At 43.1% G+C, this 19052-nt stretch overlaps 1 protein-coding gene across 1 annotated transcript in view; it reads left to right on the top strand.

Moving 5' to 3' along the window:
• LOC118226391 (adhesion G-protein coupled receptor D2) overlaps nt 1–18671 on the top strand; it is a 69263-nt gene extending 50592 nt beyond the window's left edge. The window contains exons 24-25 of the mRNA XM_035415977.1: nt 6229–6311; nt 17919–18671. Of these exons, the coding sequence (XP_035271868.1) occupies nt 6229–6311; nt 17919–18053 (218 nt within the window). The 3' untranslated portion in view covers nt 18054–18671. The remainder of the gene's footprint in view (nt 1–6228; nt 6312–17918) is intronic.
• The last annotated feature ends 381 nt before the right edge of the window (nt 18672–19052 follow it).

Genomic DNA, 19052 nt, shown 5'->3' with positions numbered 1-19052 from the left:
CTAAACCAATGGCGCGTCAGGCGCTCCTCTCCGGCGGGGGGCCATAGATCAGGCCAGGGAGGATGGCGGGCCGGCTCTGGGTGACAAGGGAATAACATCCCTTTCTCCTCAATCGACAGGGGTAATAACTCCTGCGTCTCCAGGGACAGATTGAGAAAGGCAATAGCCCGGGGCTGTGAAGCAGGGATGCTTTGGAGAATTGAAAGTTAAAGAAGCACGCTTGGAAATTTTTTCTTTCTTTTTTCTTTTTTCTTTCTTTTTTTTTGTGGAGGAAACTTAAAAAAAAAAAAAAAAATAGTCAGGATAAACTATCAAACGATAAATCTTGCGCTGCCCGTACTGTATGTGCCACTTGAGAGTTTTCCCCCGTCCAGAGAAGTGGCGGCGGTTTAGATGCCGCATGCCCCTAAAAATTTGTGTTTGTCAAATTCTCCCCCCCCCCCCCCCCCCCAACATCTCCCGCTTCCTGCTCTGGCTGCTTAGAAAGCTAAAAGCGGATAAGCTCTTGCGGTTTTTATTTGATCAGAATCAACGTAAGTGCCCTGTGTTTACGGTGCGGTCTGGCAGGGGAAAATAATGCAAGCAAATGGAGAGGGAGGAGCGGCTGAATGTGTTGGTGATTGTGTTCAGCGTGGCGGGGAGGGCGGCTACTGTATCGGAGCCCCGAGCTCTCGGCTCTCTGATTCCTGCCTTCAAGACCATTGCCATGTTCCGCCACATCCCCAGGGAAGCGCTTTTATAGCTTGATCAATTTTAGAGTGGCTTATTGAATGCCTGTTAATGGCTTTTTTATTCTCAATTATAACTTACGGTGTCGCATTTGATCCGACATCCGGCTCTATGTTGCAGATGCATTTTAGACTATACGTAAGGTTTTTTCAATCAAGGTCATTTAAAAAATAATAATTTTTATTATTGTGGCTGCGTGCTTTGGTTTTGCTAGAAATAATCCATGCTAGACCAACTACTGCATGGCAAGTTATGAGTGAAGTTGAATGATCAAGCTAAATTCTTATTCAGCAGAAGTGTGAAACAGGGTGAAACAATGCGATCGCGCGAAAACATTGCATGAATGCGGCGCGTGTTGGTATTTTTACATTTATGTATGAAGGGTAGAAATTCCGTTATGACATTGCCGTGCGAATTTCAATTGCTGTGGTCACCATACAGAGGAGAGGAAGGTTAAATTTGAGTGCGCATGGAGATTTATTGGCAGTAAAAAAACAGGGTTATTAAATTTAACTCGCCTCAAGGCACTGTCATCAAGTTGATGAAGGCAAACACAGATAGGTCTGCCAAATACCTGGGAAAAAAACGGCCTGTATATAATAAGATTAGGAAGATTGACTCGTGATAAAAGCCAAAGTTGTCTGCGGCGTCAGTGTGCCCCGTGTCCTGGGCACCCCCTGTCTGCGTGGGCTCCGTGTGACCAACACTTAGCAAGCCCTGCTCTACTGAAGGTGAAAGAAGTGCTCACTTGAGCTCATTGAAAAGTAGATGTGACAGTAAATTTTTCAGCCCCGAGATGGGAGATCTTGTTATAGCAGTCAGGATGGGGGTCAGGGCAGTGCCTGTTGATGATTGAGGAAAAGAGAAGTAAATTCATTCTGCTTCAGGCACTTTGTCAAGTGCCAGTAGCTTACCGTTGAGAACCAGTCACCCATCACTGTGTTACGGCCTCAGAGGTCAGCCCCCGTCCATAAATCAGCCCTCTGCACAGGCTGCAAAACCTATTGCCTGCTCCTGACGAAATGAAAAAGAAGAGGAATGTTGGGTTCTGCATGGAAATGACTCTGAGCACCACACCACATGTTGCTGTTTGATAAAAATGCATGCCCGGGTATTGATCCCGCCGAATCAAGTCATTAAAAAGTGCCATTTTTTTGTTTATTGGAGTGAGGCAATTAAATGGTCCGCTTATAACCGGGCCCTACCTTTCGCTGATGAAAAATATTGATTTTTATTTATTTATTTATTTATTTTTGGGGCCGTGGCTTTATAAGTGACAATGTTTTTGATTACTCCTGACGAACCTCCTTGGAGTGTTAATTAAAAGCGTAGCAGATGCTCAGGTGTGGGAGATCATTAGAACGGGCCCCGTTTACACATCTGCGTCTCAGGTCCCTCCGCCTTGCATGGCAAATAGGACACTGGAGAGGAGCGAGGCTTACGACTTCATCAGCAAAAAAAAAAAAAAAAGACAACACATGAAAAAAGTAAGAGGGGTGTTTGCATATGCACCGCGCGTCCCTGCATACGATTGAACGAAACTGGGACAGGACCTCACCGTGACAAAGTCTACACATCTCAATTTGGGTCTAATTCGCCATAATCATATGGCTTGCCTGAAAGCTCTGTAACCTGCGGAACAGCTCAGAATATATATATATATATATTTTAAATAAGCTCTGAGTGAAATATGTGTGGATATCCAAGCTCCTCAGTGTTAGTTATTCTTCAGGCATGCCGTTGGGGAGGCGAAAAGGCGAGCTCTGTTCATGTATTTGTATAATTCCTCCCTTGGATCAATTTCCCTGCCGCCTGCACGGCTAGGACAGAACACACTACTCTACTGAGGCGCAAACTAGCAGATACCTGCGCACGTTACCCGGGCACTTCCAAATCAAATACACTCGTGAGTTGGAGGGGTCTTGCTTTTCTTTTCCTCAAAACTGTCAATTGATATATTGAAATTATTGAGATCATATGCGGCCATGTGCAAACATTTTTCTGGGACCGAAAAGAGCAGGGAAAAGGATGTGGCCCCAGAACTGCTGCTTTCAATATACGCTCTTATTAGGCCGTGATTATCCTGGTGGGCCTGGCTTCACTCAAACCGCGGGGAGGGAGTAGGAGGCCAGGAGAGCCCGGAACATTCTGGCACAAAAGTAATAACTTCCTGACAACACTTGATACTTCTCATTGTGGTGTTCCTTTATTATCACACCTTGCAGGGTTTACTGTACGCGAATGCATTTGCTGACATAAATTGTAGTCACACAGTAGAGACTGACAAGAAATGGCTAGCTCAAAAAAACATTTCTTAAACATTTTGGCTAATTAATCCAACACCTGAGTAGGGTAGGGGGCAAGCCAGTCACATTTAATGATTAGTTCACCTTATTTACATATAGCCTAGAAAATGTGTTCCCATGTGTACAGGAATGACCTAATTACCACCATCGTATCATAGGCTTTAAATTTAAGGAAAATAGTACTGCGCAGTATTTTGCACAGTAGTGTTTAATGCATCATAGGGAGTACAGAGTGAGAGGGTTAGAGCTTTGGATTGAATCCCAAAATGGCACAGCTTTGAACAAAAAATATAGCTGTCTAAATTTTACATATGGTTGAGGGCATCTGGTATGTTTCATTTCATATACTGGTTCAAATGAATACTATTTTATTATTTGGACAGTCTTTGCTAAACCCTTAGCTGTCTGGACTTTGAAAGTGAGTCAAATAAGATGTATAAAGTGCAGATGATTAAGCTTCATGTCCTTTGGTAATTAGTTTTTCTTTGAGGCATTAAACGTGTGTATGGTGTCCTCGCTATTCAATTTGGTGATGTAACTGTCTGAATGTGGCCTGTACATCCCCTATGACTGTGTCTCTCAGATTCATGTTATTGAACAGAAAGAAAAATAATGATACCTATTCTAATGGATAAATTACTTTCCTTTGTGAAATGAGGGTTATATTTAATATGGTTCATATAACAAGATGACAGAAAAAAGCCCACAAAATTTCACAGAATGGAATTTACCCTTTATACACTTATATGATAAACTTTACTTCAGTCTGATGAAGGCTGTAATTGGATTATATGCAAATTAATTGACAAGCATAATGATATGATGGCACGTTAAATTGAAACATGAAATAAGGGTGGTACTGTAAAGCATTTTGGAGTGAGGCATTCTAAGAATTTTAACGCTTATTTTGTTTCCGTTCAACAACCTCTTTGGTCAGCCAGTGGGTTCCATGTTGCCTACGAGAAGCTTGGCAGAGTTTAGCAAGCCTATCAAACAGAAAAGAGCCCAATTTCCCTTTGATAAAAATGCCTAAGAACACTGGCAACATGCCACTAAGGATATGACTGTGCTGTGATCTGATGGAATATTCCACCACATGCGTGCGCACACGCACACACACACACGCACACACACACACACACACACGTACACGTACAAAAAAAGAAAAAATACCTAAGGAGAAGAAAATGCTTCAGAATTGTGCAGAAATCCCCAGACCCAGTCCAGGCTCTTTGTAGTATACATATATCAACCGTCACCCATGGCCAGTCGAAGTCGGAGCGAACACAATGGAACAGACAGATGGCCTAAAACAAGCCATGCGACTGGTTTGATGCTATTAAAAGCTGTTTACATTACCGTCCACCGTTTCATCCTCAACAGGTTGTCTTTTATGTCCATTGTCGGGCCATTGTCCCGTTTCGCCAACAGAAAAGCACGCCGTGTGATCATGCCTCACCAATAGGGAAATGCGAAATATGGACAAACAGGAAGCGCTCGTCCTCGCTAATGAGCGTGCGCCTCTTCAACCTGTGCCAACGTCCTGCGCGCGTTGGCAGCCCGCCGATTTTGCTGGATCGCCGTGCGTCAAAGAAGGTTTTCAGTCATTCGCCTGAAAGAAGGCAGGGCTGGCGCCTCCTCGGAGGGAGCGGAGGGTGTCATTCTCTCCTCTCTGCCGTGGGGAGGCCTGACAGTGCAGATAGATGGACTCCTTGAATGCGCTGACCTTTCTCCTCCACGCTAAGGGCCTCCCATGCAGATGAGACAGAGACAGATGAAGACGTTTCTGATGGGGCGCCTTTCTTTACGGCGAGCGCGCGGAACGAGCGGCGGCTAGCCCCGGCCCGTCTTCCCCTGTGAGAAATGAACCCCGGCTCGGGGCGCCAGCCGCCGTGAGAGCCAGGACAGGCTGGCGGGGAAGGCGGTGACGGCGATCGTCTCCGCACCTGCAGAGGTTTTCCCGTCACCCTGTGCCCAAGTGCCACGAGGCAAGGGTTTCCTGGCACAGAAACGGCTGCAGGTTCGCTGCTAGCAGAGCGGCGCATTGTTTCTGCCGGTAACCTTTGCGCTCCTTCTGATCCTGCCGGACTTCCACCGTTGGATTCTTTCCTGCGTGTGGCGTGCCGAGGCGAATTGAAGCGGTCGGTCGAAAAAAACGTTTGCTCACGCTTTGAATTTGGAGAGATACTGTAACAGATCTGAGACTCAGAGTCAGCCTTGGGAGCTCAGACTTGACGCAAAATGCAATTAAATCTCACCGCCTTCAGGAACTGTAGCACTTGCTCTATGATAAATAACCCACACTAAGCCTTGTGTCATGCTCTGGTTTTGGACTGTGGTGTAGGACATAATTGTTTAATTCACGATGTATGTTGCTTATGTTCTATTACTACTACGTGTGTTCGGTGGCTCTGTTATGCTGCATTTTCCTGGCATGGTTTGGGTCTACTTGTACACTTGGAGGGCAGGGTCACTGCGAATCAATACAAAGTTATTCTGAGTGATCACCTTTATCCTATGATGAAACATTTCTATCCTGATGGGAGTGGTCTCTTCCAGGATGACAATGTCCCCATCCACAGGGCACGAGGAGTCACTGAATAGTTTGATGAGTATGAAAATGATGTGAATGATATGCTATGGCCTTCACAGTCACCAGATCTCAACCCAGTTGAATGCCTAGGAATGGTGTTCCATCCCTCCAGTAGAGTTCCAGAGACTTGTAGAATCTATGCCAAGGTGCATTGAAGCTGATCTGGAGGCTTGAGGTGGCCCAACACCTTTAATTTGTCACCTGTTCGTGTGTGTATATATATATACACAATCCAGAGCAACTTATATTTACTTTTCATCCATTTAAACAGCTGGATATATACAGAAGAAATGCAGAACATTAATCAAAGGTGCAACGGAAGTGTCTAACCCAAGAATCAAACCTGTGACCTTTGTAACCTTTAGGTTGCAAGACCAGCTCCTTACCCATTTTGCTACGCTGCTGCCCATCCACACTTATCATGCACCCTTATCTGGCCCCCCAAATAACTGAGGGAGAATATTGGAATGTTGGTACAGACCTACAAGTATGATTGTTGCATTTATAATTGGTGGAAAAGAGTAAAAGAGGTGGTAAGTTTGTGTTAGTGCTGGTTAAAGGAACCTTGCTTGATTGTGTGTGTTGTGTGTTTTCCCACAGGGCAGCTGTCAATCCCCAGTGCTAGTGGAAGTCAGGAGGATGAGGGTCCCAGCCCTGCCACTCTTGATTTGGCTCCGAAAGAGGTAACAGTCACAGGCCACCCCCCCTACCACCACCCCCCCCCACCCTGCCCCCCTCCCACTGGTAGGCCTGTCGGAGCTCACATCTTAACTGCCACTCCAAGGGCTCTGGGTGGTAGTGGGATTGACATGAGTTTGCGTTTGACGTCTCAGAGAAAAGGCTTCTCATCCCCCCGTGAGCCATTTCTTGGTTCCCAGGTGATCGTGGGTAAGTGCTAGCTCACACTTCAGAGCCCTGGCAGCCACCAGGGTCTCCCGCTGCCTAAGCTGCCGCTGGAACGGCGGAAGTCAGCGTTGGTCCTAAAGGAAGGGGATCGGGTGAGGCCAAGGTGCGGTGCCGGAATATGGCTTTGAGTTTGGGACAACGCGCGGCGCTGATTTGAGCGAAGGATGCAGAAAACAGCTGATTCACGGTCCCCCTTCAGCTGAAACCAGACTGCTCAGCTGGAAGGGTTTCATCGTGATGGCTAATTTTAACTCCAGTGTTTCAATAGGAGGCTTCAGTGAGAATGTTTCCTTGGTTTCATGCACGTTAAAAATGACGACAGCCACGACACGATGCGTTATCATAACAAATCACTTTTGCTGCTCGAAGCGAAACAAGTAAAAAATATTTTTAAAAGCTGAAAGAAATCCAGTCATGACCTCTAAGGCATGAGCCCTCTAGTGGACACCAAATTAAGAGCATTAATTCATGTCCTTCACTTATTAGTCCTCACTGCAGAGTCCAGCACTGTGTTCCTCGCAGTGTTTAACAGTTACCATCAACTCGTTACCTGATTACATGATTGCTGCTGACTTCACCGCCAAGATTTTTTTTTCTTCGGTTGGGTGGTCCGCGTCATCTTTGTAAAATATACGACTCGGAGCGCCGGGAGGTTTCGAATGACACCGAGCGAAATGTAACACTAAAGTATACATAATTAAATTTACGCACAGGCAGTGGGAGGGATGTGGAAATGAACAGATTCCCGAAGGTGTGAATCAATTGAACCAGTGCGCCTTGCGAAGGCCTTTCTTTTTTTTTTTTTCCGGCGGTCAGGGTCACAGCGTGGGCTGAGCCTGTCCGAGGGTCCCAGGGGCAGGAGGCGTGGCCGAGCGCTGATTGCCTGCCTCCTTGAACGAGTCGTCCCGTCTGGAACGGCCGAATGGCATTCACTCCCCCCCGTGCGCGGCGGTGTCAGACCCAGAACCCTGAAGCCAGGATAGCGGTTGTGAACATTTTCAAAATGGTGTGGGCGCCTCTCGGCCGAATGCTTTTACTGTACCCGTCTGATGCTGTTTCAACACATCGACATCCAATACTGAAATATGTAGACATTGATCCGGGGGTTTACTACGCGAATTTCATACAGATGAATTTAGGTGTTTATTTCATTCTGCATGTCCTTCGATTTTTATCCTGCCTCGTATGATGAATGCAGCATTTTTAGTGCTCATTTACCGAGTAGGCACCCTCATCCAGACCAATATTCAATATGAATTTTCGGAATACAAAAACTGTTACAGCAGACTGAATTTATGGTGTGTTCTAAGTACTTTTGAATGTGTTGAAAAATATTTATATTTATATTATAGTTGAATGTTTGATATTATAATTGGTAAACACATGAAACTACAGAAATTGCACTTTTTAATTTTTTGTGCCAAGAATGAATGTGCAGTGCTTATTCTAGTGCAGTTACTCAATTTGAAATATAAAAATGGGGATTTAATACAGTTGGTGGATGGAATTAATGAACTTTCCGCCTTCTTGCAAATCAAACTTTAATACTAAATACATTGCAAGGAACATGAGCAGTTCTCATATGCTGGATATGAATGCTGCCAATTCTGATATATCTGTAATTGTAAAAATATGTATTTTTACAACTTTTACTCTATTTATCTGCATATGTAAAAGTATTTTTCTCTTTTATTAAAAGGGTTGCCATCTGCAAGCAGAGTTATGAACAGATAGCCACATTTTTCAGTTGACTAACAGTATTTTAGCAGAGGCCTTGCAGTAAGTGACATGTTTAAAGTGAAAACTCATTAGCAGTCGGCCGGGCTGCTGTATCCTCGGGCTGCGGGTGCTGTCCTGGCTCAGCTCAGTTTCCTCTGCAGTGAGGGAGATGTGCTCACGCGGTGCCCTGGGACCAGCGCGGCGTTGGTGCGCTGCCAAAGCCTGTTCCTGCACCGTGCACCGGAAGAGCAGGGAGACACGGCGCAGCACCTCCGCTCGCCGTGCCGTCACACGCGATGCCGGCCCCTCTGGGGCCACAGCCCCCCCCGGCCCGCCCCCCCGGCCCCGTCCCCCCCCGGCCCCGTCCCCCCCCGGCATGGGGGCTTGACAGGGGCCGGGCGTCTGGGTCCGTCCCAGGCCGTCACTCGCGAGCCAGCGTGTCAATCGCGAGGCGAGCCGCGGGGCTTCCTGTTTTGCCCGTGTGCTGTTGCGCATCCTGTCCGGTGGTGCCGTGGCGGCAGGATTTTCCCGCTTCCCCGCGAGGCCTGTTACTCACCCGCGGAGCCGAGCGAAGTACATAATGAAAGTTTCACGGCTGCGTTAATTGTTTGCCACTTATAATCATATCAGTGTTAATGAGCTGGATTTATATGATATGAAGCATTCATGGAAAACAGGTTGGTGACTTCTGTAGGAATTGCTAGAAGGGCAACTTGTGAACAGAATTTATTTACGGACAATAAAAGGGTATTACTGCAGTATGTCAGGGGACATTTTGATGGGAGAGCAAAGTTCTGGGCCTCACAAACCTCCAATGCAAAATGGTTTCCATGCGGAAAAGCGTGCTTCTGCTTACCTCTTTTGGAGCACATCAGTATGGCTTATTGTTTTCAAACTGTGTTCTCTTTGAATGAAAATATGTTGTCTTTTGTTCTGAAAACGAGTCTGGCTGTCAGAGGCAGCCATGAATGTGCCATCACCTCAGTTAATATCCTCATTAGACACCAGACTGATGTTATTTCCTGTGGATGTCGCATCACATCCACGGCCCTGCCGGACTCTGGGCTCAACTAATCTATCACCAAGAAAGGAAGAGAGCAGCAGCGGTGCTGTCATATCCTACCTGCCCCATCTGAGAATTCGGTTACTTTACAGTGCCCTAGCAGGGAAGAATTTGGACTAAAAGCTTCACATTCTGAGATTTCACCGTTGAATTGAGTTACCAGTATTCTTTTTTCCAGACTAAACTGTTGTTGTGACTGTTTCAAGAAACTGAAAACAAAAAACTTGTAGGCTTGCCCAAATATAGAATGAACAGGATGGAATGAAAGTTCAGTACTGAAAGACACAGGCGATTAATACACATGGATGACAGGAATGGGTGAAGAAAAATGAGCTTTGTAAATTTACAATTCTAAGGGTGGCTTGCTATGAGAACATCTTGCTATAGATGTTCTCTTGCTGTGGTTGTGGGTCAACATGGATGTCAATAGAGTACCACTGTCGATGGGTGTTGGTGTACAGACCGAAGAGCTGGTCAACATTTTCTGAGTAATAGGTTTCCCTGTCCATGATGGTCACTGAAGCAGTCAGCCTTGTGAGAATGTTAGTGACATTTTCCTGCGGTGGGGGAAGGGTGGGGGTATGGAGGATGACACCCACATCCACCCACACCAGAGAGGAAGTTACAATCAGAACACAACAGGAAAGTTAAAAAAACAATCAACCTGACATCTCTCTACTGATGAAATCACTTCCTAGAGGCCTGTGCTTTGACCTGGTTGGGTTCAATACGGGCACAGTTGTGTAAGAACGTAAATGCAGAATGAATAATCATTTTGTGAGGTTTATATTGTTAGCTGGCGATGGAGTCAGTGGACTGCAGATACAGTTCATCAACGCATGAACAGCTCAACAGCTGAAATTATATCTCATACTATCTGACATAATTGTGATGCTTGTAAAGTTACTTTTAAGATTGTAAATACATCCGAGTACTGACAGCATTCATAAATTTGTAGTAAACTGCAATTTTGCAGAATGCCATGGTTTTATATCCAAGATGTTCCTTGTTGTTTCCATCACAGATTCACACAAAATTTTCTCATACTCTCGGAGTGTGTTTGTAGTGAGACTGAAGATGCTCTATGATTGATTTCCACTAATAAATTCATTAGGTCAAAGTGAGTGTATTGTTTAGCCAAGGCATTGCAGAAACATAAATTACACATAAATTTTATGTGTAAGTCTGAATTGGTTCACAAGTGTAAGCGTCATTTGTTTTCAGGCAGAAGTTAGCACCAATCACCCAATATGTCATGCACTTTGACTTAATACATGAATATAGTTCTGTCAGTCTTCAAAATCTGTATCTCTGTTGTCTGATTGTCATTCAACTGAAGAGAGAGGAAACTGAATTAGAGAAATGTTGAAAGGAAAGGCTGAGAAAGGTTAAACTGGGAAAAGAATAATCTTGCCCTTTTACATTTCCCACAATCAGGATCGTCACTGGGAGGGAAGAAGGCCGCATGACCAATTTTTTTCAAGGATTGCTATATCGTTGACATTGTGTCTTTGTCAGTATACACAGAAATTGTTCTTGGAGTACTGAAGTGCATATACTGCTGTGATTTCATTTTAACTGAATTTTAACCATATACAATAAGTCGAACATCCTTTTTACAAATAGCTTACAATAGCGCTAGAGTTGAGCCAGCTTCACTTTAAACACAAGGCTTAGCAAAGGGCAAAAAAAGCCATTTAAAATCATACCCGCACTTGGGATTTCTCTTTTATAAACTGCTGTATATGCACGTGTGCTGATGTACGCCCCCTGCTGTCAGCAGAGAGCACGCCATGGGCACCCGGATGGCCAATGGCAGTCGCTCGAGCATAGAACTCTGCTATACCCGCCGACCGAATTCCTCCCATATATCCCTCGGGCAACGTGAAGCCAATCGTGCGCTGCCCCTGCAGGGCTGCTGGCTGCAGTCAAAGGACAGTTCTTGACTGGGAATGAGCAAATTCCATCAGAATTCACATGCATTCTGTTTGAGCTCAGACAATATAATTCAGACGATAATGCGAAACCCAAGCGGACTGGAGGCATAGCCATCCAAGCCTTTTCTGCCGAAGAGGTGTGCACACAACGGTTATGAGCGCCAAAAAAATTAAGATGAATGATCTATGACCCTCGAGAGTGACTTGTCAAATAAGCAACCACGCACGTACCCCCAACAAGCTTGTATACTGTGACTTTGAAATATTTAACAGTAGTTAAATATTATAAGTGTAATGATACTGTTCATCGTCATATTATCCATTAGCCATATTACTGGGACATCACTGACTTTCACCCTAATGTCACCCTAACTGCTGACTGTGACTGATTGGTATGTAATACAATGGGCCAGTGCTCTCAAGTGTTATGCAAGGAAAAAGGAAGGAATAAAAAACTGCACCAAAACAGGAGGCTCTCGGTCAGCTCTTCTGTAGAATCCAGAGATGAGTGTTTAAATGTAATTGCGTAGGAGTTACAGAATGCAAATAGCAGAATCAGCAGAAGTCAACTGTTAAATTGCACATTAAACACAGTTTGTGTCATTAGAATCCTGCTTTTGCACATTGTCATCCACAATGCAAAGCTAGCTTTTCTGTTCTTGGACGGCTTTTTACGATGATGTCATCGTCCGCACAGCAGTAAAAATATGACTTCCTTCCCTCAGCATCTTCTTATTCACCTCTGGATGCAGGTCAGAAATCATTGATAATGTCAGAGTTTGCGCTGACACTAGTTTGGACATGACCCAGCCACTGTACACACGGAGGGTGTGCTATGGAATGTAAATGCTGGATAGCACAGCAACGTTATTGTAGGGAAGAAAAATATTCCTAGATTTTTATTTTTTTCCAGGAATCTCAGACAGCTTTGTAAGGTTATCTTACGGGGGCGAGTCTACAATATCGGCACAACTGCATTCCTCCAATTTATTTATTGTCCTAAAAGAGGGTTGTAAATGTTTAATAGCTGGTGATCCCATAGTGCAATAATGCTGGACTTTAGGGAAAAAGCACTGAGGAGTTGTTGGTCTCTAGGTGGAGTCATTAGAGTGGCTCACTGGTTCATAGATTACGGAGTAGCTCTGTACGGCCAGCTCATTGAAGATGCTCCCCTGCTCTACCTGCATTCATTATTTATGGATTCCTAAATTCTGACTGACACATATATCAGCAGTGTGCTACTCTGTCTGCTTTAGTTCTGCGTGTCCAGAACCAACCAGAAGGTACCGAAGGATCAGCATACCTTTCAATTTAATTCTTTCTATCATGGGGGTCTGATACGCAAATGTACGCATCCCTGGCATATATCTGCATCTTATTTCCCTGCAATGTGTAGTGGAACTCGCAGTGTTGCAGAAAACGGACCTTTAAGTCAACATATAGTGCATTATTGCAGTAGCAGTATTACTGTCAGCTGTTTTCACGCAGCTGTGTAAATCAGATGATCATCTATACGTTCCTCAAAGGCTCAGTTAGGCTTCTCTTCCTCTTCAATCATTTACTAGGTTTTAGGATTTCACAATATTTACACTGAGAGCTTACTTAAAAAGGTTCGGGGAGGGGGAGGGGTCTGCAGTGTTAGTGAAGGATCCTTCCCATGAAGACAGCAGTGAGGGATATGCATGCTGATAGACTGGGGGCCTCAGTCAAAAGGGCCGTGCGGCCCCCTGGGGCCCGGAGTCAGGCCTGAGTGAACTTCCTCACGGTGCTGCCTCTGCCCTCTCCGGAGCTCGGGTTTCTACCTCTGGGGGACGCCCTCCCGCTCCCTCAGTGCCCCTCACTGCCCTTAATATTGATCTGATACACCTGCTGCTCCCCTGTGGTCCCACAGCATGCCCAATCCCATTCCTGGCGGATCAACAGGGGCCGTGGGCATTTCAGGCCTTCCGTATGGGTAAGGGGACCGTATGGCCTTTCCTGCGTTCACGTGGAAACAAGCGGCAGGTGCTCATCAAAACTTTCAGTCTTCTGGAACTTCCAGTCCTGTGAGTCACAGTTGTAACAATGCCTGGTCTGTCGGACATTTTACAGTAAAGATTATAATAAGGGTCACACACCGAAGGAAAGCGTCCCTGTTATTTACGTCATACCTCTGAAAGAATGTGCCCATTTTTATACAATTTTATGCAATTTCCTTCTTATGCTACTTGACACTGTTGCACTTTGTTGGCTGCACTTGTGGCTCTCTATTGCCGTGTAGCAGAGTCATTTTCCTTTATTGATGATGTGAAATTAACTGGATTGTTTTTGTTTTTTTCTTGACTGAATTCAGTAACAATACTTTAATCTGCTTACATCTCAGAATGTCTTCGTTCACTGAATCATTTACTGCCGGTTCAGTAATAGTGAGATTTTATAATACTGTACTTTTACTACACTAGATGAGAAATATCATAGTGTTTAACCCTGACATAGATCTCCTGCTCTGTACTGAAGTAGTGTATAGTTTGGGTAATGTTGGGTATTTTTAATGCATTCAGTTTCGCTAATTAGGGTAAATGTGGTGTTGGATATTATAAGGCCATTATTAATTAAATGCTGTGCTGCCCTATGTTCTGTGTTACATCCTTCATATAATATTTAACTACATATTCTACAGAAAATACAGTATATATCCCCTACCCCCCGATTCTTTTCTCTATACAAAATTAGAGGTTCGAAGGCAAGAGCTATCAGTGAAAAAAATTCACTTGATGTAATTGTGAATCACCTACAATTAAGATGCTAATTCATATGGGGAGTGAGTGTCCAATGCAGGCCTTAGTGTTCTCTCCCCCTGTCTGGGCCTGTGTCCCTGCATTCGCAGCGATAGTGGCCTGGGACGGTTGGAACCCTCTGCATGAGAGGCCGCTACAGGTCAATGACAGCTTGACAGCCTTGCATTCTGGGTGACAAGAAGCAGCTCTCCGCGACCTAACAGATGCAAACTAGTATTCCCCCGGCTGCTTCCCCATTCCCTTTGATGGCAGCACGCCTGCTTGTGATGTGTTCTTGCTGTAAGCATGTCATTTTCATTTAAGAGAGAGGCGGCCTCCGATATCAAGTGGCTCCTGTCGGGACCCAGTCTTGGCTCCGGAGTACATAGGAACTGCCGGTCTCCCAGGAGGGCTGCTGCAGACAAAATAAATGATGTTTCCCATTACCTATCTGGTGTTGTGAGCAGCTGTTTATCTGAGAGCTGCCAAGACTCGGCTCTTTTAAATAAAGGAACGGAGCGAAAGCAAGATTCTTTTTCCCCCGGTCCTGGCGGGTTTTCCTTATTGATCATCGGGCTTACCCTGTGAAGTGGCCCTTATGTAGATCGCGGGTTTGTTCTGCAGAAAGACGTCAGATACATCACCTCCGTTTCAAGGACCGCATTAAACAGCGCGTCATGAGAGATGGGTTGCTGAGCATTGTGGGATTGGGACGCTCATGGATTGCTGTCGCCAATATCCAAAATGCACCATTTGTTTTGCAGAAAGCCAGTTTCAGTATAGTAGGTTAAGTTGACTTATGGATTTTTCACAAATAAGCAAAGTTGTTAAATTTAACAGGAACCTGTGTGCAGCAGGATTTTTTTTTCTAGAACAATCTTTCTAGAACTTTGCCAATACGACTCCACCACACAAAAATAAATGTGCGGGGCTCAACTTGTATTTCAACTGCAGCTGAGAGGCAGGCTTTTTCACGGACAGCTCTTTAATTGCACTTGGTTTGATTTGAGTTTCCTGGTGAACCCTGACTGTGTCCCTGTTCTGTGTTATTTCCTCAAATCTCCATCAGGAGGGTTAACAATTCAAGGCTGTCGGAATTCACTGGAGGAGGCTGTGCTCGGGCCTGTTTCTGAACACTGCGGTCCTGCAGAGTTCATTCATAATTTCCACTCTGCACGTATATTACATGCACGCCTGTGTTTTCATAGTTGCGCACCCATAACAGCCTGACCCCCCACCCACACTGTCCTCTCAGCTGCAAGAAATGACCTTGAATGGCGTTCTTGTTCAGGCTTATCAATTGTACTGTCTTCCTGATAATTATTTATAGTTTGTAATTGACAAAGAAACATTAAACTACTGTATCTGGCCCCATATTGGAAAAGATGCCCATTAATATGCAATAGCCAAGGATATACCCTTGCTCCACTATGATAACATAACTTTGGGCCAAAGTATGGAGGGGTTTCTTGCCTGAATGTGAACCATTACTTTCAGTGAAACTGACTTTTTCTGTCAGGTCCGTCTCCCAGTCTCACAGACACAGTGGTGTGAACGAAGGGATGCGGCTTCACTCTGGAATTAAAGCGGATTAGTGACTTGAAAATGTAATCTCATATTTGTCACAGTACAGAATATTTTGGAACAAATATTTTGTTCACTCAGTGACTTCTAGGCACGCAGTGGTCCCTGCCTGCCATTCATTATGAATATTTGATTATTACACAGGAGAAATGTTTGTCCTTGCTGTTTTTAATTTAACTGCTGATTTTTTCCAAATGGTCATTTGTTCTGTTTTCAGTGAACACTTCTAACTAAAGCACTGCATTGAAAGGCACTGAAAGTAAAATCACTCTGGTTTCATTTTATGTTATTTCATTACTATAGTTCTTACTACTTATAAAATTCCATTAGTAAAGGGGGCTGTGTTTATCATCTTTGCAACCAGAGGCCTATGGTCTATGATTATTCCTTTGTGCTTCAAAACCTACATGTAGAAAACTAATCTCTTCTACAAAAGAAGACAGAGAAACGACAAGAAGACGACCAAGTAAGACCATTTTTAACAGGACAACATGTCTGAATTAGATGTTCTTTCTCCTACTCTAAATGGATTTCTGAAGCACTTGTTTGTGGGATTTCAATTGGACGTAACCTTGAATTTTTTAAGTGAAGTCTTTATGGTTTAAGTGCCAGCATAACATGAAGAGGCTGAATGCATACTTTTCATTTTTTGAAATTGAAAAATCTGTTTCCAAAGCTTTGCCATTGTTCAGGTAATGGAATGCTGAGAGTGAGGTCTACGTAATTTAAAGTTTTTAATGACTAATAAGGATGAAAAAACAGATTAATGCTTTGAGGTTTTTTTATACCTACTTATGTATAATGCAGACATTTAAATGAAATGGCTGTGGCCTTCGTTTGAGTTCATTTAATTTAAAACCGTCTGTATTTGTTTCCATGTTAAGGTTAGGTTTTGCATAATGAGGCGAAATATTCCTATTTTGTGTTCACCCTTTTTTTAAATCTAATGCTGAGTACAAGTTTGTGTTAAGGCCTTGGACAAGGTCATTATGCTATAAACACCATTTTCCCTAAATAAAACTCTGCTAATTACACCATCTTCTCAATCAATGTTTTTTTGTATCTGATTCCCTGCATAAAGCCAAAAATATATTATTAGAATGATTAATTATGCATACAACTGTGGAGACATTGAACCTAGATATTTACCACCTGTTTTTTCTGACTACAAAACTAAGAGTGGAACAGTTTTCACTATTGGAAGATATCGGTTAACTTTTGGATGATAATGTATAAGATCCTCAAACAATATATTTTTTTGTTTGGTTAATTTTTGGGGGTTTATATTTGTTCAGCTTAGCGAAACAATCATGGCAGTTAGACTGAACACCCCACTAACCTTTTTTGAGCAGCCCAATATCTTAACTGTTGCTTTTCAGTTAAATGTAAGATTATATGAAAATTATTTCTTGTTCTGGATATATGTCTGATTATTCACAGTGAAAAATTGACTGTGTCTGCGTAACCAGTGTGGGCGAGCATACCCGCTTTCATTACCAATACCACCCTCAAGATGTAGAGAGAACTTTTGCTGTAGAACATTTCAGTAAACTTTGTGGGTTCGCTGGTCTGGACCCCAGACTGAATAAAATAGAAACAGATGCATGCCTACATTTTGTCTATTTATTCAGATCCATCTTTGCTGAGTGGCATCTTCTTTGATTTGTGGAGGTGGGCCAAGCCGTCTTTTTCTCTCCTTATGGTAGAACTAGACTAGGCTCTGAGACCATATGATAATAACTAGATACTGTACAATATAATTTGTTCCATAATGGGTACCATACTTTTATTTATATATTTTTCCATTGCTTCTGTAATCACAGTTCTCTTGAATTTACCACCTTGATGGTAGAAACGCAGGGCCAGAATACATGCTTAGCCATTGCCCTATCCCATTACTTCCAGACATTAATTTTACCTATTAATATGTGTGTGTGTGTGTGTGTGTGTGGGGGTGGGTGTGCGTGTGTGTGTGTGTGTGCGTGTGCGTGTGTGTGCATGTGTGTGTGAGTGTGTGTGTGCATGTGTTTGTATTTCAAACATCTGCACATCTAAGTTATGTAATTGATGATACGCTGTGTATGATTCAGATATGTATGTATATGATAGAGAGCCCTGTTAATTACAATATATTTAATTATGCATCTAATAGGTCACAAATTGCACTCTTAATTGATTTCTACGCTCTATGCATACGTGTAATCATGTGTATATGAAAGGCTACTACAGATATGCGGTTTTCACATTGATGTTCAGCTTAACAAATAACGTTTTCCCTGCATTGACTAAATAACCAACAACGCTGTCGACCATTGTTTCTTACAGAGCACACTTTCCAAAACCGTGGATGGCACACAAGGTGGATGTAATCTTCACGTGCCTATGGAGGTGGAGTTCATATCCTGTTTCCCCCTAAGCTCTAAGCCTTCGAATGCCTGTGGTGGCTTATATTTGGACTAAGGACTTGCTGTGTGGAACTTGTAACTGTTCCTTGAAACTAATTTCAGTGATGTCCCGTGTCTCTGTTTTTGAATCATATTTTAGCGATGACCGCATCATAATCTCATGATGTTTTTTTTAAAGACCCCTTGTCTCTTGTTCTGTTTTAATGACAAATGTTTTACAATAACTATGTAAGCAATCTATACAGAATAATTTCCTTATATATGAGTAAAATTTATATGTGTAAAAAATGTGTTAACTATAAATGTAAGATTGCACAGCTTAAATGTTGAGACTGTTTTTGCTTTTAAATTATATGCTTGCATAAAAAATGTAATGTTTATTTACATTAAAGAAATACATTTTTATTGAAAAAAGAAGAGATTAACTGCTCAACTGAAAAAAACTCTCTTTGCAAACAAAATGTGATTTGTATTAAAAGATACCATACATCTCTAGCTTGACCAATCAAGATAAAAGCACTGCTTTAAAAAGATAATGTATAAAATATATAAAGGATTGGGAAAAGTTATATGTTATATAATTTCACACATTTTAATCTCTAAAATTTATGGTTTGTGCCATAAAAGTGTAACAGCCATAATTAGTGCGATTTTGTCTTGGTTATCTCAGGCTCAGTTTACTAGCAAAATAACATGACAAAAATGTTAAGATTTTTAAAACATCTACAGTAAATAGCTAAAATTGCTGTGAGTTCTGAGGTCTTGCTCTGTGACGCTAGTGATACTGAAGTCCCATCAAGTAGCAGTCATGTGCTGGTGTATTACACCATGTTTTTAGAAAAAAACATTCCTGTGAATTAGGATGAAATAGAGAAATTTGTTTCTCAAAATGTATTTATTGTATTTTCCATTCTTAAGAGTTCAACTGTGAAGTCTGCTGCTCATCTACTAGTCCTGATATCTCTCCAGTCCCAGACCCAGGAGTTCTGCTCTAGCATCCAATCCCATTAATACTGGCCCACTTAACATGTCCAGTCTTATATTCATAGGACTC

The sequence above is a fragment of the Anguilla anguilla genome, chromosome 4 (assembly GCF_013347855.1).
Source record: "Anguilla anguilla isolate fAngAng1 chromosome 4, fAngAng1.pri, whole genome shotgun sequence".
Classification (NCBI taxonomy): domain Eukaryota; kingdom Metazoa; phylum Chordata; class Actinopteri; order Anguilliformes; family Anguillidae; genus Anguilla; species Anguilla anguilla.
The sequence above is the reverse complement of the archived record's forward strand: the minus strand, read 5'-3'. Positions and strand labels throughout refer to the sequence as shown.